At 44.5% G+C, this 24,454-nt stretch overlaps 2 protein-coding genes across 2 annotated transcripts; both read left to right on the plus strand.

The window, feature by feature from the left end:
* Nucleotides 1-501: 501 nt before the first annotated feature.
* On the plus strand, nucleotides 502-3,939 carry etv7 (ETS variant transcription factor 7; the record flags this gene model as incomplete). Its single annotated transcript, XM_080015212.1, has 7 exons — nucleotides 502-625; nucleotides 744-908; nucleotides 1,159-1,347; nucleotides 2,358-2,474; nucleotides 3,292-3,434; nucleotides 3,556-3,656; nucleotides 3,747-3,939. The coding sequence occupies 7 exons, from the start codon at nucleotides 502-504 to the stop codon at nucleotides 3,937-3,939; spliced, it is 1,032 nt and encodes a 343-aa protein (XP_079871338.1).
* A 4,867-nt stretch (nucleotides 3,940-8,806) lies between these two features.
* On the plus strand, nucleotides 8,807-16,237 carry pnpla1 (patatin-like phospholipase domain containing 1; the record flags this gene model as incomplete). The annotated part of the gene is made up of 9 exons (XM_080015213.1): nucleotides 8,807-9,014; nucleotides 9,961-10,193; nucleotides 10,964-11,029; nucleotides 11,707-11,919; nucleotides 15,060-15,120; nucleotides 15,244-15,483; nucleotides 15,574-15,691; nucleotides 15,794-15,916; nucleotides 16,009-16,237. The coding sequence occupies 9 exons, from the start codon at nucleotides 8,807-8,809 to the stop codon at nucleotides 16,235-16,237; spliced, it is 1,491 nt and encodes a 496-aa protein (XP_079871339.1).
* Between the last annotated feature and the right edge of the window lie 8,217 nt (nucleotides 16,238-24,454).

A 24,454-nucleotide genomic window follows, 5' to 3' on the forward strand; every position in this document is an offset into this window, starting at 1 on the left:
TGTCCGTTGGCGGTTACTTCAGTCCCGTCGGTCGAGTGACGAGCGGATTAAATGCGCCGCAGGAGCAACGTGTCGCCTTCGGCCGAGGTAGAGGGGACGCGCCGCCATGCACGTCGGGTGGCGGTGCACTCCGGCTCACCTGGGAGCACGGGGGTGGGGGGACGGTTCAACTGGAGTTAATCCCGCCAGGGGGATTGTGATGGACGTTCTTTTAGGGGAAAACCATTCCAGCAATAACTGCCCGGACATTTCATGGACGTTTTTATTTGTATTTATCTGATTATGGTAGATGGAGGTTTTCATATAATAATGACAATGATACTACTATTTTATTAATAATATAATAATAATAATTGTTATTAGTAGTGGTATTATTAGTGTTATTCATATTATTAATATATTACAATGAAATGAATAATAATTATTGCCTATTTCATTTTGCATTTAATTTTTTATTTTATTCTTTAGTAGGAGAATAGAATAAGCCTTCCTTCAACCACGATGTCGGTAATCAAAGATGAAAAAGTGGACGGCGCACCATCACCCCACCTCTCCCATCCTGCTCAGCTTCCTCCAGCATCGTCTGCAACCCAAGAAGACCTGTTCCATCTACCTGGACGGTTGAGTAAGTTAAACTATAGCTAACTTAAAAAACAAAGAAAAAGTAATTCATATTCACATCCTTCATATTACTATGATACTTCGTGTTTTTTGAATGTGTGGTTTGCGTTTGCATCCTCCAGGAATAAACCCGTCTCTGTGGGACAAGGAGGACGTGGCGCACTGGCTCCACTGGGCCCAGAGAGAGTACTCGCTGCGGCTGCCCGAGAAGGTACACTTCGAGATGAATGGACGGGCTCTCTGTCTCCTCACCAAGGAAGACTTCAGACGACGCTGCCCCAATTCAGGTGGAAATTGAACTGAATTGGATTTCACTTGGATCGCTGCAGGGAGAGGCTTGGAGATTGAGGCTACAAGTCTCAAAAAGAGCGCGAGAGGCAACGTCCAGCCATGAACAATATGGAAATATATACAGCATTAAATATATGGTTCCAGTGGGATACAAGAACGTACCTGCTTAAAATGAAAAAGAATAAGAACAATCATAATAATATACAATGTCCACAGTTGTGCATTTATATGTAACTGTCCCTACAGGCGATGTGCTGTATGAGATCCTGCAGTGTGTGAAGCAGCACAGGAGGGATCCCGTCTGCAATCCTCAAAATCCACCTTTCCCTACTCTGCTCCGGACCACCATCAATCCCATCCAAAAACCCCACATCCACCAGAACCCCAATCCACAAGCCCACAGATCACAGCCTCATACTAACGATACAACCCAAGGTCGGTAGATCTGAAAACTACCGTTGTCTCTCACAATGATCATGGATATTCTCATAATTCGGGAAAGGAGGAGCTTTTTTAAATGCTGTGTCTGTGCTGTGTATTCTCAGAGTTAAGATTTATATCTGTGCCTGGTGAAATCGAAACTTCCTGGTGAGCTGGAATTGGGGAAAAAAAAGAAAAAAGAAAAAAAAGGATATTTACCTCCTTGTAATTCATTGTTTTGCCGCTCTCCTGACAGAGCGGCAAAACGACACCTTTTGTTGTTAGATTCAAAAATGTACTCCGTGCCTTGAAAATAAAGTGTTTTTTTAATTATGTGGCTCATGGGTCACTATACTGAAGTGATAAAGGCTTACTTTTGCTTTCTCTTTGACTATGTCGCTGTTCCTCATATTTCTCCCGCACAGTTTCCCCTAGTGGCAGCACTGGTATGACTACCGGTCCAGTAACCTGAAACCTGGAATTCAGAACTCCCCATCACTTTACACACATCCCACTCAGCAGCACACACTCGCAGGTGGCGATGACGCAACGGAAACGGTCACCCTTCATCCGCTGCACCTTCACATAATGTTTCGAAACCTGTTTTGAAGCGGCTTCTTTCCCCGTCGATTTGGTCTCTTTGACATCTAAGTTCGCTCCTCGGATCCTCACTCGGTCCCATCCCTCTGTGTCGTCGACAGTCGGCGAAGGCCAAAAGGTTTAGGCCTTCCGCTTCTATTTCCTCTTCTGTTTTGTCAGAAAAGATCAGCAGAGATCAGCAGCAAACAAACACAGAACCACCGAAATGATCCCTGCACTGTTACTCCGCGCAGGGATTCTCACTTCACCGAGGCCGACTGATGACGCCCCCCAACTCCAAAACCGCTCAATATCTACATTTGAATTCCATACTGTAGTGATCGATCATCTCCAACTCATAGGGATATTTAATAGTGATGGTTTAGTAAGGAGTCCTCTCTCTCTCTCTCTCTCTCTCTCTCTCTCTCTCTCTCTCTCTCTCTCAGCAAATGTGTCTGCCGCTCCCCATCATCCTCCCAAAGGCCTCCACATCAGAGAGGAGCCTCTCAACCTGTCCAGTCGGACGAGGTCAAAGAGCCCGCCTCGCGAAGGCAGAATTCCAGGCAGGTTTGATTTGATCATTTACCTCATGCGATGGCTTTTTCAACAAGCAAAAAAAAAAATAATGTAGAACCTTTGTAATGCAAGGAAACAGCCTTCAGAAACACCATTATCTAAGATGAAGTTAGGTGGGAACAGGGGCCGTATGCAATATACAATGAAAATGACGATCGAACATTAGAAAAACGGGGTTGGTGGCCAAATGCACATCAGAAGTAACACAATGCTTCAGGAGGGGGAAGTGGCAGGCCCCCGGAGGAACCGATGAAACACAGTAGTCGTTCTGAACGAGTTTGCAAGCAACGCTTGTTTTCAGGATAACGTGTTGACGGGTTTCATGGAAAAGGCCAAGGAACGGAAGAGGTCAACAAAATGCAGCCAAAAAACGGAAAAAAAACATAACTTTGATGCACATACATCCCAAAAAAGGTGTTCTGAAGCACCATTAATGCTTGAATATTGCTGAAAGGTTATGGCCATTCTTGTAATTAACAGTAGTAGTGTACCTTTTTTGAAATACTAAAAGGTGATTTTTATTATATTAAACCTTCAATATGTGTAAAGTTAGGTCGATGCTATTATTTGTTTCCTTGTCATGGCAACACAAGCCTCTTTCCTACGTGGTCCACTCACTCCCTCTCCGGCGGAGAGTGGACAGGGAGAGGCAGAACGGGTGGAGGACGTTACTTCTCCCGAAGCGCTGGTCCCTGAGAGCTAAATGTGTGAATGACTACCGACTGCCTTTGCCAGATCATTTTTAACCAGCAATGTCACGGATTCCATGTGTGGAGAGGGGCTTTACTTGTCAATCGTTACCAGAGTGTCGGCTGCTGTGGGACTACGTGTACCAGCTGCTGTGCGATCCCCTCTACCATTCCTACATCCGCTGGGAAGACCAAGACAGTCGGATCTTCAAGGTGGTCGACCCCAACGGGCTGGCACGTCTCTGGGGGAACCACAAGGTGAGAGACGGGGCGTCTGACAGGTTCCTCCGTCGGAGACGGGTGGAGGCTGGAGAGGGAAAGCAGTATTGAAAAGCTGTTATCACGGGGTTAGGATTGTATATGCAATCTATGTTCACAGAGCCGAGCCAACATGACTTATGAGAAGATGTCCCGGGCTTTGCGGCACTACTACAAACTCAACATCATCAAAAAGGAACCGGGACAGAAACTTCTCTTCAGGTCTTTCTTCATCAGCCCTTTTTTCCTCACACGTACCCGTGCAGATGTTTTTTCACTTTAGTTCTAATTATGTCCTCGTGCCCGTTCCAGGTTTCTGAAAAGCCCGCAAGAGATCAGGACACAGCGGCCCGACCCCACTGAGTCTTTAGCACAAACACCACCTCAGGAGGGACGCGGGAGTCCCGCGTGGGATGGAGACACGGAACAAACGGCTTCGCCTGAATTCAACGGGGACGGGTTTCAACTGTCCCCTGAATCCGTCCCCTCACAGGAGGAACAGTGAGGAACAGACCAGGAAGGTCCGCATTAAGTCAAGGGAAGAACACCACAAATCGAACAAATCTAAAAATATCTTTCAGGAAAATGATTTGGCTCGAGACAGAGATTGATATATTGTTATTGATTTTATGTTGAAACAATATATTGTATGTCTTATTTTAACTCAGGATGCATTTATTGGATTGCACATACGGTAATACAGACAGGAATTTTCTCAACTTGTTATTCGACTTATCAACTTGTATTATTAATTATATTTCGAATCGATATGTGTGTATGTTATCAGTGTGTAAATGATACACCAGTATGTATGTCTCAGGATGCATTTATTGGATTGCATTTGATTCTTATCTTTTAGATAATGGTGGGGAGACTGGATTGCACTTTTATCTGCATTCAAAATATTTATAAATGATTGTGTCAGAAGCTCAGGCCTTTGTCTAATAAAAGTGTTGATGTTTTAGGTACTTTTAATTTATTTTACACATTTATTTGATATTCTAATTTTACCCATGACATATCCAACTGCCATTTTCTGAGGGGATGCAGATTTTGACCAATCATGTAGACATATGCATGTTTCACTGCATGGCTTGCTATTTTATTACCTTGAACCGGAAGGAATAAAGAAAGATTAAAAAAAACATGGTTTTATATGTACGCTTAAGGATCTGTATTTTTTTATTTTATATTTTATTCACTGATGTATAATAAAAGGATAGGGATAATAATCATGGTACCGGAGTTTATTGATGGGGCCGACCAAGGGGTGCGGCAGAATTAGAACCCGAGCGGCGCTGATTGTAGAGGTAGGCGAGCAGAGTTTCGGTCACTCTTCATCACCTCGGAAGCTCTGAGACAGGAGCCACTGCCCCTGCAGGGTGTCACCACAACAAAGTGAGTGGGTGCACAGAAAACACGGGCCTGTGTGAGCTGCTCCCACAGGAGAAACTTGTTGCTGTGACTGTGCACAACCGGTGGATGTGACCTCGCTGGCTTGGAAACACAATAGTCAATGCGTGATTTTTACTGTTTCTAACCGTTCATGTACGTCGCTTTGGACAAATTTTGGACAAATTTATAATATATATAAATGTAAATGACTGTCTATCCCACTGAGAAACAGGAAGTGGGCTGAACGGCTGCGTTCCAGAGCTGATGTGACATCTGATACAGGATCTGACTCGCTTCTGTCGTGACTTGTATCAAGAAGAGGTCCAACCAAATGATGAAGTAGTACTTTTTTCCAACTCTCCATGGAGCCTTTAGATGACAAGACTGAGGAAGCTTTTTGGAACAAATTGAATCGAAACTTTTGGGACTCTTAAGGCGGGTGTACATGGTAGTCTGAGTACTATTCTTAGTTCACTGTACTAAAAAAACACCTTTATTTATATTTAGTCAATAAGGTTATTAAGATGCTAGGATAGTCTTATCCCTTCATATGTGTGTCGTATTGCAGTTGTGGTACTGCAAATGGCAGGTGAAGCATTTTGATTTTCAGAATTTTCACATAAGTAAAATACAAATATTTTAAAAGTACAAATATTTTATATATGCCTTTCAATTTGGGAATATAGAGCGATGATTTTAGTAATGTATTATCTGAATTCCCCCTAGGGAGCAATAAAGTTGATAAATAGTTGTTTGTGAGTACTTGAATACATGAGACATTCACATAACTTCTCATATAAAACACGTTGAATTGCCCCTGTGTATGAAATATAGAGTATAGAAACAAACATATACTCACATTGTTTTTTGTTTTGTTTTTGTTGCTGCTTGCCATGGGAACAAAAAGTTTATTTTAAAATCAATGCAGCCCACTGAGCGCTCTTATAACAAGCTAGTTATTCAACTGTGCGACCTGATCAATTTTAGCCTCATACATAATCGGACTGGCCACCGGGACAAATCCCGGTGGGCCTGTCACTCCGTGGACTGCCTGAGCAGCCCATTATACAAAAACAAGAGCGAGGGAGATAAGTGAGATCTGCATCATCGGCCCACTTTGATTATGAACCAGCTTCACCAGCTGGTCAAAATGGACAGAAATCAGAGTAAAAAGAGTAAAGGTGGTGCTGAAAAGTCATTGCTGCAAGTTGTAGCTGATGCTACAACTTGCATGACGATAAATTACATGTTTGTGAGCACTTGCAGCAGCAGCACTCAATAAATGACATGCGATTATACAAAAGTGTAAGTGGTGGTGAAAAAACTGAGAATCAGCCACTTAATATCTTTATTATTGACTTTACTTACCAATTCTCTCTTCCAAATAATCCAGCCACGTAAAGTAAGTTATGTCTTTAACTATGGATCTATGAGACTGAATGATGACCGTCACTACGGTGTTCACCTTGAACAATGCCTTCTACCAATCTTCGAGGCCATTATATCAACAGTCATGTGACTGATTTTAAGTGGGTGGACCTGCGGTCTATAAAGCATCCGGTGACCACGCCTCCTCCTCTCGCCCGGAACACCTCAGCCCATTCCGATACTGGCAGGTTGTACATATTAGGTAGCCAAAAACCCATCACATTGTTGTGCAGGGGCCTCATGTCCCTGAAGATTTCTGATTGGTTTTCCTGTGATTTCTTTAGGGTTTTCTCTGGAGGAAGTGGAGCACCGCGGCTACCGGGCAGTTAAAGGGATCCTACCCACTATTGTGGCACCACGATGAGAACAATTATCTATCTCTGTTTGTAGTTGGCGTGTGGAGGGTGTGTGGAGGGTGCTCAGGCATTACTCAAGGTCTCCAGGACTGCCTTATTCAGTTCTTGAGAGAGGTACTAAGAAGGGGACAGGGCCCACAACTGCATGACAGCTGACTTGGGATGCCAGATCTGGCCCTCCGCCTGAGAAAGAAGGTCTGCCCTGAGCTGCAAGAGCCAGGGTCGGCGGTGAAGCATGCAAAGGCCTGCTGGAAACCAATTTCTCTCTGGCCACCCTGGGACCCCTATCAACACCTTGCCCCCTGGGCAATTCTGTTCGGCCCATGGGGATCAATGACAGTGGGGGAAAAGCATAACCATACCTGGAAAGAAGGTCTGCTGCCCGTTTCAGAGTCCCCGGTACAAAAACAGCTTTGAGTGAGGCGAGATGTGGAAAGGCCCAAAACAGAAGCCTCTGTGCCACCTTGAGGCAAGACAGAGACTTTGTGCTCCCTTTATGATTGGGTACTCAGTGGAAGAGCTGTCCATCCTCACACGTGTGACGAACAGTCCCTTCATCAAACTGGATTCCTTTTGGCCCCTCACAGCCCCTTCCGGGTCTCTGTGTTTTGAACTCTGATCTCACGATAAGGAACACTGTTTTATTGCTGTGAGGCTCGAACACACAAGGCACCTTTGTGGAGAACTGTAATTTCCGCACAAGTTGTTTCACACCCGAAACATAAAAAAATGGGAATAACACTCACCAGACAGGAACCGGACCTTCTACCTATGGGAGAGAGATGGTCGAACACAATTAGAGGATTAATAAAAGATGCAAAATCACTTAGTGACCCGTAGGGGGGCAGTTGGCTATAAACCCATCTACCCCCTTTTCTTGTTTTATGTGATGGTGATACAAGGAGGACTTCAGAAGAAAGGTCTGAAATCTCGGTCTGGACAGCCAATACACATCATTCACCAAGGACGATGCATAAATAAAACAAAGAGATTATTGTACATTTTCATCTGTGTAACTTTCTTTCCTTTGTCCTTCTTGGGAACACATACACACACAGAGAAAGACGTCCACTCTCCGCCTCCTTCTGTCACAACATCACTATCTCTGAAATCTTCCAGGACCCCAATAAAACTAGGATCTACTGTATATTCCCGACGAACAGTGCATCTGGGTTTAAGAACGGAAGCTGTATCCATATGAGTTATTGATTAAATAACCCTGTAAACAAAGTCATCTTCGTACGCCAATGTTTCTAATCAAATTGACAAAAACCCCATTCTTCTACATTGCCATATAACCAAGATGTGAAGAATCCATGGATATCGTTGTAATGTACCTTTGCTGCCATCAAGTGGCCGAAGATAAGAAGTTATTTCCGGACACAAAGTCTCAGACTTACATAACATGTGTTTTGTACTCAAATTAAGTGCTTTGTTTTATTTTCGTTTCCTCTTATTAATGCAAATATTAATTTGTTAAGTCAAGTAATTATTAACCAATGTTTATTTTACTTTTAATTTATCATGAATGTGATGTTAAAATGTTTGAAAGGTCTGGGTGTTTTTAAGCCCCGAGATTGGGGGACACAATTTAAACATGATTTTCAATCACTGGATTGAAAGGCAGGTGGCAGGTTCAGAAAAAGCTGAACTGAAAAAATATTTTAGAGGGGGCACACTACTAAAAAAAGTTTGAGAACCACTAGCCTATAGAGTATTCATCCATTATGCTTATAAGTGGTGTATCTCTGGTGTGGCTGGTGTGTTTGTATGTGTGTTGATGGGGCGGGCGTGGTGGAGTGGTGGAGTTGTGGCGGGCTGGTATGGGTAAGGGTCCTTTTTTAAGCCCTAATCCCTCCCTGTCCTTAAAAGTCCGCTCAGACATAAGTTTGGTGATTTTCCAAACACATAAGAGATGCGAACAAGAAGACATTGATAACTCGTCACATCACATGGGTGTCACTAACATGGCATGTATAATTGAAGATCATTTAAGAGGATTGCTGTGCAAAGCTCCAACGCATCCAAGTCAATATTCATAAGCTGAGACATGGAGTTCTGGGTTTTTATTTGCAATTAGTCAGTTCTCTGAGTACAGCATTAGCCGATTTGACCAAAAATCAAATAGTATTTTTGTACCGATCGATCAATTAAAAAACACATTTTTCAAAGCAAATTGGTTTTAAAAAAAAGATGTCTTCAGAGGTTTGTGGTCTTCCCCGTCAGGAGGCTCCCCTTTCGATTTCTTTCTCGGGGTCTGGGTTCCTGGCCACCTACCAGCTCGGGGTGGTCCAGTGTCTGCTGAGCCAAGCGCCCTGGATCCTGCACGCCGCGCCGCTGGTGCTCGGGGCGTCCGCCGGCTCGCTGGTCGCCGCCGTGGTGGTCTGCGAGATTGAACCCGGTAAGACACCCAAGCAGCTGGTAAGGTCCCAGAACCTCATGTTGGAAAGAAGACAGGAGAGGAGAGGAGAGGAGAGGATAATTCTGGAAAAAAATAGTCATTCGGTATGAAGTATGAGTACGATAGTGGTACTCGTTTTATTGTGAGTGGAATAAATGTGGGTTTTTTTTACCCCTGAGTAATTGTTTCATTCATACCATTCTATTATACTCTATTTTACGCTCTGCTTGCAAAGATCATAAAAAATGGGTTTACTTATCGTAAGCTGCACAATGTTGTGGTTTCTGACACCTCATATGTGGGGTGACTTTCTCCTTTTCTTTCATTCTCTTCCACTCCAGCATTAATTCAAAGCTAATCAAGAACCTCGGGTGGGATTTAGATATTTTACAGATTAAAGGGGAAAAGTTCTGTGTTCGTGAATTGCGCTTGTCAAGCTCAGAAATTGTCCAAGAAAAGTTTCCAAGCATTGGAAGAGCAGGAGAAGTCATGAGCAATGCCTACTAACTAAATTGTTATGAAATTACAGCGTATTACAGGAGAGACTTATTTCCAATCGCAACTTACATTATCAATTACTGTGATAGCATTTAAATAAATTCCATCGCTAGCTAATTGACAATGTCATTTAGAATGTACTGGAAATATTTTATAATTAATACTTAATTGATAAGTATTGCGGCCGTGATCAAACAACCCATCTGAACATTTTGATCTTGCCCTCAATTTTCTAGTTCATATTGTGACTTGAATGGTCACTCTATTGTAACATTCATATTATACATATATAATAGTAGTAATATAATAATATACATAGTAATATATTATAATATATAATAGAAAGTTCTGACGTTCCAATATGTCTAGAATGTAAACTAAGATACTCTTGCCCTTTATGTTTATGGGAAATAAAATGCAATTAAAAACAATTTTGTTATTTTGGCAGCTGTCATTCTGGATGAGATGTTGTATTTTGCCAGCCAGCTGAAGCGCTTCATGCTCGGTCCCCTCAACCCGTCCATCAACATGTTCACCTGGTTGGAGTGTGTTCTGAGGAAAAATCTTCCCAAAAACGCTCACCTTATGGCCAACGGGCGCCTGGCCGTGGCCATGACCCGACTGCCCGACGGCCAGAACATCATGGCTTCCGAGTTCCACTCCAATGAGGATGTGGTGCAGGTGGGTGCGCGTTATGGAAATATCATGATGAAGAGTTTAGCTCCATTAACAGGTTAGTTCATTTTAAGCCACAGCGATTTCGTGGACATTCTTTTTTTTTTTTGCGGTATGTGATTTGTGTGCAATTTCCCCATTTCATACTACTGTATGGCATACATATTCCTTATCATACCACTGATTTTGTACATACTGTTTATTCTGTTACATCCTGGTACAAAATGACACAATATATTCTGTTAGTGAAGCAAGACTCGCAAATCATTATTTCGCAATGAACACGTGATTCAGGAATCGGGAGTCAGAGACCATCGTTTTGTGTCATTTGCGACTCGGTAACTGCTGAATCTCAGTTCCCAAGTCCGACAAGATGCTTGAGTCTCCATTCAGTGAGTTGGCGAGCGAGAGAGAGAGAGAGAGAGAGAGAGTGAGAGAGAGAGTGAGGTAATCTTCGACTCGTCAACTGCAAACAACTATTGAGGATTCAACTAATGTGGGACAAAGGTATAGGCATTTGGCATCATTTGTATCGAACGTGACTGATTTACTCTTTGCATTCGACTAAATTGAATAATAAAGACTCCTGTGAGAATTCCATTCACAACTCAGAGCTGAACCTTGTCTTCTGAGGTTCGGAAAATTCGAATCTTTTTCTGACTAACTCGCCAACGGCCGAATCTCAAAAAACAGTCAAACCTTTCTTCACTAGTGAATATTGAGCATCTTCTCAACTGATGATCTATCTTCTCATTTGTTTTTACCCCTGCATTCAGGCTCTATTATGCAGCTGTTTCGTGCCTGGGTACTGCGGTGTGATGCCACCTTCCTTCAAAGGAGTTGTGAGTTCATTCACCTACAATTCTAGCTGTAGAATCTAGCTACAGAGGCCAAGGCTTACTAATGCAGAAAAATCGAATCCTTAACGAAGACATTTCAATGTCACGACGATCGACCAGACGTTGAATATCATTTCATACGCAAACACATGGGCCCGCATGGAAAAGTAATGACCCTAGAGACCACAACTCTTCCATCTGTGTGGTTTTGAGTTGAGGTTTATTTAATAATAGATTTGTGAGAAAGTGAAGTGAAGGATTGTGGGTGAGATTCTCTTCTTGGTGACAGGTCAGCAGTTGATTAAATTGATTATAAAGAAGGTGCCAAGGAGCCGGGGATGGTCAGGGGCAAACACTATGCTAAACAAAGGATTATTGGAGGTGTCTCTCAAGGAGAGGGGTGGGGGAAACAGCAGGGGTCTGGTAAGCAAAGGTATTTTAATGAATGTCCCAAGGAACAAGGTACAGTAAGGGGGGAGGTCATTGGTTAGACAAAGGGAGTGTCCTTAGGTCCAAGGTGTGGTCAGGGGGAAGGAAGTACAACAACAAAAGGTAGCATAATGAGTGGTGTGATGTCAAACAGGACAGTCTACTGGAAATGTTAGAATTGTACTACAGTTGATACTATATAAAACTCTACGACACTCACTCTCATTTCCTGATAAACATTCTATCTGCAGAGCTATGTGGACGGCGGCTTAAGCAGCATGCTGCCAGTGCAGACCGCTCAGTCGAGACACACCTTGACCGTGTCCCCCTTCTCTGGTGAGATCGACATCTGTCCCAAGGACGGGAGCTCAGTGTGCGACATGGTGGTGAGCGGGACGGTATTGAAGGTCAACATGGCCAACGGCTTCCGGATCGTCAACGCCCTCTACCCAATAGCGCTGGAGGTCAGTCTGTCTCTCACTCGATTTGGCACTTCCCCGTATAAAAAGTCCACATGAAGTCTAACACTCTATCTCTTTGTGTGTAATAGTCTGTGGGAGTCTCTGCCCACACGCAGGGTTTTAGGGAGGGAGACGGGGGTCTTTCTTGCTGTGGCGCGTCACCATGGCGAGAGTTTTGATTGGACAGAGGAACAAAAAAGGCTCGCGGGCCAGAAGCTTAAATAACAAATAATGAGGATGATTTCGGGCGCAGGAGGAATGGCGTCCCGACCTGGCTCCTGCTCGGCTGAGTTGGACCAATCAGTGCCGCGTGGGCGCTGATTAGGGCGATTCGAGCCAGCTTGGCGTCCGTGAAAAAAAGGGAGCTGGTGCTGTTGTCTGCAGCCGGTGCTTGACCTCTTGGTCCGCCACATACCCCTACCACCCAACTTAGGCCGAGGAGCTGTCCAGGGAGCCGTCTGGCCGACGGTACCCCAATTACTGTACCTCCCTCCGTCCCACAGCACACTTCTTTGGGTTGGCTGTGAGCCCAGCCTGCTTAGGGACTCAAGCACTGCGCCCGCAATGCTGCATACGCCGCTCCCAGGTGTCACCGTGAATGATTACGCCGTCTAGGTAGGCCGTGGCGTACGCTACATGCGGATGCAGGACGCGGCCCATGAGTCTCTGAAAGGTGGCTGGGGAAATAACCCGAAAGGAAGTGTGCGGTAGTGGTACAAGCTGAACGGAGTGGAGAACGTTGATTTTTCCTTGGACTCCTGAGACAAGGGAATCTGCCAGTAGCCCTTAGTTAAATCTAGTGTTATGAAAAAACGAGCCGTACATAACCGGTCAAGATGTTCATCGACACAGGGCATCAGGTAGGCGTCTAACTTAGACACCGCGTTCACCCCTCGGTAGTCTACGCAGAACCGGTCCGGTCCGGTCCGGTCAGGCTTTCCCACCTGCACTGTGGGACGAGACCAGTCACTCTTGGACTCCTTTTTCACGCCATGCCCAGCACAGCCTCTAATGCCGCCTGCAAGATCTTGTGTTTGTGTTCGGGCAGGCGATACGGCCGAGAGCACACCGTCTCTACATCCGAGAAGCATTGCTGAAGTGCAGCCACGTCCGCCCTCTGGGACTGAGTGAGATAGTCACTTAACAGGGCTGCGGTATGACTCCGTCGCCTCCCTCCTTTTTTTAAGAGGTTTGGGTGATAAATCTGTGTCTCCCCCTGCCTGTCAGACCGTTCGACCTCATAATCTACCTCGCCAACCCGCCGTGTGACCACAAAAGGTCCTTGCCACTTTGTGAGCAATTTAGGGCTGGATGTAGGGAGCAACACTAACACCTTATCTCCCGGTGCGAATTGTCTGAGCTGAGCCCCCAGGTCGTATAAGAGGCGCTGCCGTTCCTGAGCCCGGAGCGAATTCTCCCGTGATAACGGCCGCACCTTACTGGTGCTAGGACCCAGTTTTCCTTAATCATGTCTAGCACCCCCTGGGGTCTCCTGCTAAAGAAGAGTTCAAAGGGAGAAAATCCTGTGGAGGCCTGGGAAACCTCCCGCACCAAAAACAACAGGGGGTCCAACCACTTGTCCCAACCACCATTGCGATGGGCTGTGGACACGTATCACGAATCCCATGTGAGTCCTGGGGTTGGACTCAGCACCCCCTCGGACATTCTCCTCCGGGCCAGTGGCCGGTCGCGGCGTGCTCCCGGGACCTCACGCCGGCGAGGACGTGCTCTGTCTGGCAGCGGAGTAAGTCCTGCTCCCCTTCTAGGTCCGTGAGGCGCTTCCGCAGCCAGCGGATCAGCTCCGGGGCGCCTTTCATTCGGCGCCCTGCTCCTCCCGAGTCCCTGTACAGGACGGAGGAGCAATAAAGGCTCGCTGGTCGGAAGTATAAATAATTATGAGGATGATTGCGGGCGCAGGAGGAATGCCGTTCCCATCAGGCTCCTCGGCGGCTGACGAGCCTGTGTGCCGATCCCCTCTGCAAGACAGACAAACATGATCCTCTGCAGGAGCATTTAGCAACATGTGGGCGCTGATTCGGCCGATACGAGGCAACTTGGTGGCTGCGGGAAAAGGAGCCATGCTGTCGTCTGCTGCCCCTTGGTCTGCCACAGGGTCATATAATTTTAATTTTTTTTTCATTTAATTTTAATTTCATTTTTTATTCTCTACAGCCCAAAACAGGATAGAAATCCTAATGCATTACTGCAAATGAGAATAGCTCCATTTTAATTGTGTTGGATGTTGCTGCTGTTACCTGGGGCAACAGCAACTAGAAATAAATAAATGAAAATCTTTAAAAATGTTAATTGGGCTGGAATTATGTTGCAAGAATATTTTTTCATTCTATTGCACCCTGGATTCACCTACAGGTATTAATAGTTTTATCTCATGTGCCGGTTATTTTATTTTATCTTAAATGGCGGTACGACTGTGAAACAGTAACGTTGCCATAAAGTAGGGGGTGGAGCCGAATCCAAATAAGTAAGCAGTGGGTTTTTACGAATATTTATTTTGTACAAACATTTCAAATATTATTTGTTTTTGGAAGAGAAACAACATTCAGAAAAATGGCTAGTCTGAGCCGAACCGTGGAGCTCGACTGCAAAGACGAGAAACGGAAACATGTTCAGTCTGGGGCGGACAGGGAGAGGTAGAACGTGGAGAAATCCTTCTACAGAGGCACAGGGTGTAGGACAGGTTGAAAATGATCACACTGATTTGATAACATTGGGTTAGGGTTATTGCGCCCGGGTATGGGGGCTCTGTCCCCACTCCGTCAGCGGAGGGAACCAAGTCCGTCCGGTCGAGGGGCGACGAGACGGGGAGGGAAACCGCTGGTCTCTGAGAACCAGGGGGGGGGGGGGGGGGGGCGACTCCGATTGGGCGTCCGTTGCCGACAGATTTTTAAAACGATCCCATCTACACTGGACATAATATACTAACCCTAACCCACGTATACTGTACGTACTGTATCTGTAACAGTCATCTCATTTGGGAACAGACTCCATACAGAACTTCTCCATGAAGGAGGCTATTGTGTGTGAATGAGTACTGACTGTCTTTGCCAGATATTTTTTATCTAGCAACGTTACAGATTCTATTTGGGAAAGGGGCTAATGTCTGCGTGTTTTCCTTCAATCAGACCCTTGAGCAGGCCTACGACAGCGGATACAAAGACGCTATTCACTTCCTCCAAAACAGCGGTGGGTCAATTTCATTTCACTGGAAACACTTCATTTTTCCTGTAGGTTGATTTGTGGGTCACACTTTGAGTTCAGAGAATCCACTAACCCAATTTCTTTTCACCGCCTCTCGTCCTCTTACAGAACTTGGCAAATACACCACTGTGCAGGAGCTGTCCTCGGGGCCCTTCAGTCACTATTCGACTCCGAGACCACAGAGAGCTCTGGGGAGCATGTTCAGGGAGGAGATGGAGAAAGAGGAGGAGATTGATGGACAGACACCTCCGGTGGACAACGGATTCCTGCATCTGGACACCTCCAGAGAAGACAAATTAGCTGGTGACTCCACGGAGAAGGACGTCTTCCTGGACGCCATACAGAGCGGTATGCGCGACACTGCGCACAACATTGAAACCAAGGCTTTATTTTGTTTTATAGTTTTTGATTTATTGTAGTTGCTTGTTTTGTTTTCAGATCTGCCGCTCAACCCTGTGAGTTATATGGGCATGTGGGGGTACCCCATGCGAGTCCTTACCTACATGCTGCTGTCTCTCAATCTACTGATGTACTTTGTGTATCAGAGCGTACAGGGGTAATGCACTCACCCATCAATACGCCAGGATTATACATTTAATAACCCAAAATATGTTGTGTAATCTGTGGTGATGTCGATCATCCTGACCATCTCTCTCAGGGCGGCGCTGTGGTCCAACCGGATGCTGGCGTGGCTCTTCTGCTTGTGGCTCGGCCTAAAACAGATCATCATCTTCGTGTTTAACATGGTCGTTTGTACCACCAGGAAGAACGTGCAAGACAGGTGAGCATGGCGTCCGCAGTTGCCCTCGGCGGAGCGCGCTCAGTGGTTGACGAGGCACTCGAGCTCACCGTGTGTCTTCTTGTGTTTCTCAGGGTGATTCCCGCCCTGGAGGTGCTGCGCTGGCTGAATGTCCAGCCGCAGTACGAGGGCCCCGTAGAGAATCCCCAGGGCCAGTGGCGGTCCTCGCTCAGCCTCCAGTTCTCCTCTTGCCCGCCTTCTCCGTCGTCCTCAGCCCTGTCTCCCAACGAGGGCTCCCCCTTCCCCATTTGGCTCCACCTGGACCTAGTGCAGCCCAGCGACCAGAGAGGGGTCATACGCTAGAGCTTTCCATGCTACCCTTTCTCCCCAAGGTATTCACCGATGCCACTGTAGGGCTTGTTACATGGAAGTTGAAGAGAGGACCTGGTGTTTCAGATTGAAAAAACTAAAGCGTGTGTAAATAGTTTTGAGGGAAAGGTTGAGATACTTTGAAGAGGATCGGCTGAAGTTACCAGCTTTGCTTATACATCAAAATAACTAGATATGTGTCTTCCATGCTTAGAAATGTACGACTAAATTTAATATAAGTATTGCCCCCTTTTCTTTTGTCTATGTATGTAATCACCCTGCCTCCCTTCTCGCTGCTACCATGATGTCATTCTTTCATCTATTATACATTTTAGCCATTTTTCATGCTAAATAAAAGAGCTATTAAACTTTTTTTGCTTATTTGAGATGACACTTGAAAGTCTTCCCAAATGAATGCTTATGAGCGAGTTCTTAATATGAAATGGCTATTTTCAAATGTTTAAGTCTAACATCTGTGTGTGCTTACCACGACCGACCGCGCAACAAGTGCTTAGATCAGATCCGTAGATCAGTATATCTATCTGATCGGTCTGATGATTTGCTTACGAAGCCCGTTTGTAGTTTTGCTTTTTAAGGCGAAGAAAGATCGAGTCAGTGGACTGATTCTATCTCTCATTTGTCATCTGATTTTATGTGGAATGCAAAGAGAACTAAACAGCATGTATATACAGTATGGATAGCACTTGCCCCTTGTCACTGTGCAAATTTTCAGCATTGAGCCCGGGGACTTTATTTAATGTGTACCAAATCCCATTTTCACAGCAGAAAGGACATCCAGTCCTGTGATACCCTATCCAAACAGTGTTTTCTTTAATCCCTTACCACTTACACGTAATTATAGAATATCAGAACCATTTAGGGGGAACAACAACTAATTGTGGAGTCTTAATAAGGAAGCGGTGGAACTGCAATGCCCCATGGTGTTATATCCTTCAGAGGGACAGAAAAGTAAATATAAAGGAGAGGAAAACCATGTCCATAGCCGGGAGGGCGGGCCTCAAGCCAACTTATTGGTCTGGACTGAATTAGCAATGAAATGAAAATTTTCTCAGCCTTGACAAGACACCATATTTTTACGGATCTTTTTTTACCTTTCAAATGAGGCGCTCTCAGCTTGAGGGAAATCCTTATTCGTTCAGGGGGAATTCCAACGTTTAACGTTTAAGCATTAATGCCAGCTCTCGCTCAATAATGACCGCGTGCAGTAGCACGGAATTGACCACAGGGTGGAGCCTGGAGAACTACAGCGCAGCACGGTCCTGGTGACGTCAGAAAGTATATCAAATGTGTCAAATACAATTGTTGTCGAAAAAATATCAAAAAATGTATTTCATTCAGTCCAAAATAGCTATTCTCCCTTGTAGAAATATGAATTCCCGACATCAGCGATTCAATTTCAATACTTGGCATTTTAACCAGTTGGAATGGAACTTATGAATCCAATAACTGTGATTTATTTTATTTTCATTTTTTAATCTTTTTTTTTTCTTTTATCTTTTCATCTTTACATTAGCAGACCATTTTTATATCAAATGCATGTTGGCAAGTTCCTCATTAACATACATTACATTTTTCTACATTTTTATTTCTGACATCGATAATTGTAATTTTAAATACATCAACGAATGCAAAAGACTCCCTTGGCCACTATGGCTCTACACCGCGGATAAACCATTTTGACCTTTTACAGGTAGTCTAGATTAAGATAAGATAGAAAACAAAAATGAATTGATCATTTTCTGAATGAACTCAGAAAACCCTGTATTTGAACCCCCAAAAATAATAGTTAAAGTGCAGTTGTATTTTACCGCATCATGTGTGGGACGCATGTAAGAACTGTGGATGGATGGTTTGGATAACAGACACATCTGCTGCCGTCCCACCCCTCCAGCCAGTTCTCCAGCCAGCAGCTGGCTCCAGCAAATTAGAGACAGGATGCAGATGATGACTGAGTATTTATTCTACAAATCATAGAACAGAAATACTCAAAGGGAACTTCACTTCTGCCTCGATTGCCCTCCTCTCGTCCTTTATTCTAAAGGACCGTTTACTTTATATTATACAGTAGCCTGCATCTTCTTCTTCTTCTTTGGGCTGCTCCGGTTAGGGGTCGCCACAGCAGATCATCTGCCTCCAATACCTTCTGTTCTGCGCATCTTCCTCCCTTACACCAACCGCCTGCATGTCCTCCCTCACCACATCCATAAAGCTTCTCTTTGGCCTAACCCCCACTCTAACCTAACCGTTCATTCCCACCTATTGCCTGCCTTACCTGTTCCCTAAATTGCATGCAACACTGCGCCTTTTTCAACTTCCACCATTTTATCATTGGCTCTTCTTTCACTTTCTTCCTCTTCTTGGCCTCCAGAGTCATCCTACAGACCACCATCCGATGCTACCTAGCAACACACTCCCCTGCCACCACTTTGCAGTCACTAATCTCTTTCAGATTGCACCTCCTGCATAAAATGTAGTCCACCTGTGTGCACCTTCCTCCACTCTTGTTTGTCACCCTGTGTTCCCCCCTCTTCTTGAAATACATATTCACAACAGCCAATTTCATCCTTTTGGTGAAATCCACCACTATCTGTCCTTCCACATTTCTCTCCTTGACACCATACCTACCCATCACCTTCTCAACACCTATGTCTCTGATCCCTTCGCCAACATGCCCATTGGGATCTGCTCCAACGACCTGGGCCAACTGCCTCTTTCTCCCTTGGAGACGCTCTCCACCCCTACATCCAACTCACTAAGAATTCTTCTTTCTCTTCCATCTCACACCCAATTTCGGGAGCATGCTCATCACTCTGTCCGAGACTCTCGTCACCTCCACTCTTGACATATTATTCCTTCAAGACTATCCCTACCCCATTCCTCCTGCCATCCACTCCATGTTAGAACAGTTTGTACATGGCTCCGATACTCCTGGCCTTTCTCCCCTTCCACCTGGTCTCTTGTACACATGGTACATCTACCTTCATCATGTCAGCCAGCTCTCTCTCTTTATCCTTCATAGTGCCAACGTTCAAAGTTCCTACTCTCAACTCTACTCTCCTACCCTTCTTCCTCTCTTGCTGTCTCCGGACACGCCTTCCCCCTCTTCTTCTTCTTCGGCCGACAGTAGCACAATTTCCACGGGCACCCTGTTGGCTAATGGCACCAGTGGTGGTCGTTGTTAACGATCGACCGATCCGCTATGGAAGTCAGATTCGTTGTCCGCATGTTTGATTTGGCATGGTTTTCACGCCGGATGCCCTTCCTAATGCAGCTGGATCAATGGTGATGGAGTGATGTTGAGAGGAGGAGGAGAGAGGAGGAGAAAGGATCTTTAAGATGACGAGAAGAAGAATTGCTGACCGATACGGCAAGACACACAAAAGCTCTCTCTTTCTCTCTCAGGGAAACTCAGGGAAAACTAGCAATGAAAGTGAAAAAAAATCAAAAGTTTCTCACAGATAACTTGTCTAAAAATAAATAAATACATAAATAAATATATATATAGTGCTGTATATGTTGTCTATTTTTCATTACATTCGTTCACATATTGTCCTTTGAGTTGACGGGACCCTTTGTGATAAAATGTCAAGTGTTCAGAGCTGCCTTTTCTGCCTGCCAGGAGAAACCATGGCGTTCAAATGTTAATGAAAGGACAGAGAGAGAGAGAGAGAGAGAGAGAGAGAGAGAGAGAGAGAGAGAGAGAGAGAGATAAATGAATGAATAAGAGGTCAGGCGAGGACACTGAGGGGTCAGATGGGGCCATTGGACCGAGGCTGCATGAGGACATCTAGCGAGAGGTGAATGGGAAAGGAAGGAAAGGACAAAGGCGGCGACGTGGTCTTCCAACGGTACGGAGCCTGGTGGAATATGATAATGTGGTGCCCAAAAATAATGCCCATTATTAATCTTATAGAGACAACTGTCTCCCCGGGAGATAACAGCCGAACCATTATTAGACCACATGATGGGACTGATAGTAATGAGGAAATCATAGCGAGTTGACTTTGATGGATCACTGTGAGAGTCTGGGGTAAGGTGTGCTTAATATAGTGGGAAGATTTCTCATTTGTAGCGATCCCATAAAGCCAACGTTTTGCATTAATGTCCTTATTTACTCTCCATTCTCGAGAGAAAAAAAGTAAAAGTCATTTTCTTCCCGTGTGATTCGTTTCAATACAAATTGAATAAAAAAAGGATTGCAGGTTGGCGTCTGGGCTCTGAGCAAGCTCGACACAGTATATTAGAGTGATGAGCAGTGAATGATTGGATAGAAGAGTAGAGGCCAACAGGTGGATGCAGGGGAGGTGGACGGAGCAAAGCAGGCAGCAAAGCAGTTAGAGCAGGAGGGGACTGGCTGCTTAAACAGAATTGTAGCATGCGGTGCGGTCAAGGTGTCTGACGGAACACTGCAAGCCACGCGTCATGAAATTGTTGTTGGGCCAGTAGCAAATACATTGAGTCACAAGTTCTTATTATTTATTCATTTTTGCTTGTTTTTCGATATATCCTGAATCAAAACTACAATACTGTACATTCTGTTCTGAAACATCCTGCGGCTCTAAACATGATTAAAATCTCTTTTTGGATTTCAACTTTAGCAGCAATCCTTTCTCGGAAATTCTGAAATTACACGGATGCATTGTGTGTGTGTGTTACAGATGCAAGGTAGCTCTGCTGCTGGTTGGTGGTGGTGCAATCAGAAGCCTCTTGGGAATTAACATCCTCTCTTAAATGACAGTCACATGCAGAACAACTGATAATTGAAAGCATTATATTTTTCGGATTTTTTTTATGATGATCCAATAGTCTTTTAGTCTAATAATAATGTCTTTTCACTTACCATAGTGAGCTTATCCTGCGTCTTTTATAATCACATATACCTTAAACTTCCTAAATAAATGGACTATTCATATCATATACTTTGTCTTGTATAAAGTGAGTTCAAAAAGGCTTGATTTTGTTATTGGGGCTCCAACAGGCCCCCAATCAAATGCCTGTCCACTGATTTGCTTCTGTTGCAAATATGTGTGCGTGTGTGGGCGTGTGCGTGTGTACGTGTGTGTGTGTGTGTGTGTGTGTGTGTGTATAAGCAAGTATTTTTCTGAATGTCTGCATTTCAGTATTTCAGTCTGCAAAAGAAAAGCACAAAGTAAAAGTTTTTTTTGACCTACATTCTGAGAAGCCCGCACTGAGCAGACACACACACATACACACACACACACACACACACACACACACACACACACACACACACACACACACACACACACACACACACACACACTGTGTGCAGTGCAAGCATGATGCTATTTCATAACTTTCTCTACTCATTTTTACAGCTCTATTACAATGGATTAAATATCATGTATATTAAATTCAGGGGCCAATGCTGCAGCATCAGCTTAACATAAAAATACACCATCTATTTCCAGTTTTAAATTAGTCTCAGATAAACTCGCCCACTTTAAATCCATCATAAGGAATCTGCCTATTAAATGTTACATGTGCTTTAGAATTTTAATGATAGTGCAATTAGCGGCAGGAATGATGGGTTTACTGCTTACCATCCACAAGCTCATTTATCGAGACTGATAAGATGTCACAGGGATTCACGTGGGAAATTCAGCAATCCCATGCACCGCCCAGGAATCGAACCTGGGTCACAAAAAGGAGATCTTACATGATACCGTCACACCAGCAGCGCCTGGAAGTCTGCGAAAGGTCCATGGTGCATCACAGATCCCTGCCTCAAAATGGCTCATATTGTATTTCCGATTTCAAAAAATACCACAATGCATCTAAAGTCTGTTTGATGTCATCAACCAAAGTTTTCCAAATTGGCGTCCAATTCAACGTGCTAAATCCAAATATTCCATCCTCATTAACAAGGCTGTGTGCCCCTGTTTGTGTGAGTGTGCACATGGATGAATAGATATTTCTATATTCTATATTTCTAGATTTCTACTGGATATATAGATATAGATCATGCATGTTATACACACACACACACACACACATAGACATACATACATATTTCGGATATATATAAATACCGATTTTTGACATTTGCTTTGGACAGTAGTGGAGTAAAAGTTGAAAAGAAAACTGAATATACCACCAGTGGAGGTTATGTACCAGCTTGGAGTAAAAAGAGCAGCCAGGGTTGGAAGTGAGGAGCTGGGGAAGTCCCAGACTTGTACCGTGATCCTGTTGGTTTCGGTGACGGTGTATATTTTGGCTCGGTAACGTTAATCCTCCGGGATGACGAGAGATTAACCTGTCTGTGGTTCCACAGCCCAAACACATGAATCATAAAGAACACGAGAAAGAAATACATAAACACAGAAAAATACACATTCGGTTAAATGTTCTATATATTTTTTGGCTCATAATCTTGTTTGCACAATGTGTGTGTGTGTGTGTGTGTGTGTGTGTGTGTGTGTGTGTGTGTGTGTGTGTGTGTGTGTGTGTGTGTGTGTGTGTGTGTGTGTGTGTGAGTGTGTGTGTGCATTTGTGTGCGTCTGTGTGCGTGTGTGTGTGTGTGTGTGTGTGTGTGTGTGTGGGTGTCTGTGCCCGCGCGCGTGTGTATCTGCCTACGTGTGAAGAGAAACTGCGCAATGGAAGATCCCTGTCAAACGCTTAAAGATGTATGAGAACGCTCCATCATTAACGAGCTGCTTTGACGGAAAGTTCCACAACGTGGCGAGAGATGTGGGGGAGATGGAATACAGACAGACGGACAGACAGAGAGTGGGACAGACAGCCAGACAGAAGGACAGACAGACAGAGAGAGGGAGAGAGAGAGAGTGAGAGAGAGAAGACGGACGGACAGACGTACAGAGAGGGAGAGAGGGCGAGAGAGAGGACAGACAGACAGACCCAGACGGACAGACAGACGGACAGACAGACAGTTATGAAAAAGTGTCGGCTAAAGGCTGGACACGTGCTATGTGTGGTCGAGCCGTGGCGCCCATGTGACGCGTGTTTTTTCTGCAATGGGCCTGTGTGATTCAGACAGTTTGGTACAATAGATCTTAAAATAGATGTGGAGAAATATGGAAATGATTGATTCATGATGAGGCTGTGAGACCACTGATGGTGTGATTATGAACATACTGTATATATGTCTTCAAATGCCAGAGAGAAAAATGTGATGGTTTCTTTAAAAAGAACTAAATGTTTGGTCTGGTCTAAAAATTCCACTCAAAGAAAGATGCATGACAACCATGCGTGTGTTTGTCAGAATATTCCAGTGTTCACTGTACTGTGTGACCCTTATTTGGGGAAACCTTGTATTTCAAACGGAATGAAACGCTGTGTCTGTGAGACCGTATCTCCTCGTCTAATCAACTTGGCACCGAACTTGGGAATGGAAGGGATTAGAAACAGAAAATTGTCGCTTCAGTTCGTCAGGCTGTTGCTGTTTATCCCTTTGGGTCAGGTCACGCACGAACGTAAGGTGAGCAGGGAGGAGCAAACTAATGAGCAATGTCTCCAAAACCGACTTCGAATGGTGTGGACTTGTACAAGGAAAGAACACGTACTTTCACTTTATGTCCGTCTGTCTGTCTGCCCGTCTGCATGTCTGTCTGCCTGGCTGTCTGTCTGTCTGTCTTTCTGCCTGTCTCGCTCGCTCTCTCTTCTGTGAAGTTCTATAGAAACATGACAACATCTGTTTGGCCCTGATGATTGGGTTTTTCGGACTTAATCACCTCGATCCCTTCAGGATCCTGCAGATTACCCATTTTGAAGACAGACAAACAAACCCAAGTCTATGGCCTCACGTTGAACCCTGTATAATTATTATTAATGTAAGGATTTCCGTTTTTGTTCAACATGCATCGTGAATATGCATGTGTAATGCAGCAAGAGACAATTGGGACAATCTGAAGGGCTTCCGGTATTGGTTTTACCCATTTTAAAATGAATGGGTTTGGTATACTGATACTAAATGTTAAATGTGTTTGTGTGTAAATAAAAACTCAAACCATCATTCACTGCTTGGATAACTCTATAGCTTGATACTGAGACATTGAGTTTATATGTTTATATTGTAAAAAAAAACAACAACCTAGTTGTGTGGTAGCACTACTGACACACACACACGCACGCACGCACGCACATACACTTCCAATCTCAGCACACAACACGTTAACAAGTGCACAGCCTTGAAATAAACAAGTTTATTTA

This window comes from Zeus faber (assembly GCF_960531495.2).
Source record: "Zeus faber genome assembly, chromosome: 15".
NCBI lineage: Eukaryota > Metazoa > Chordata > Actinopteri > Zeiformes > Zeidae > Zeus > Zeus faber.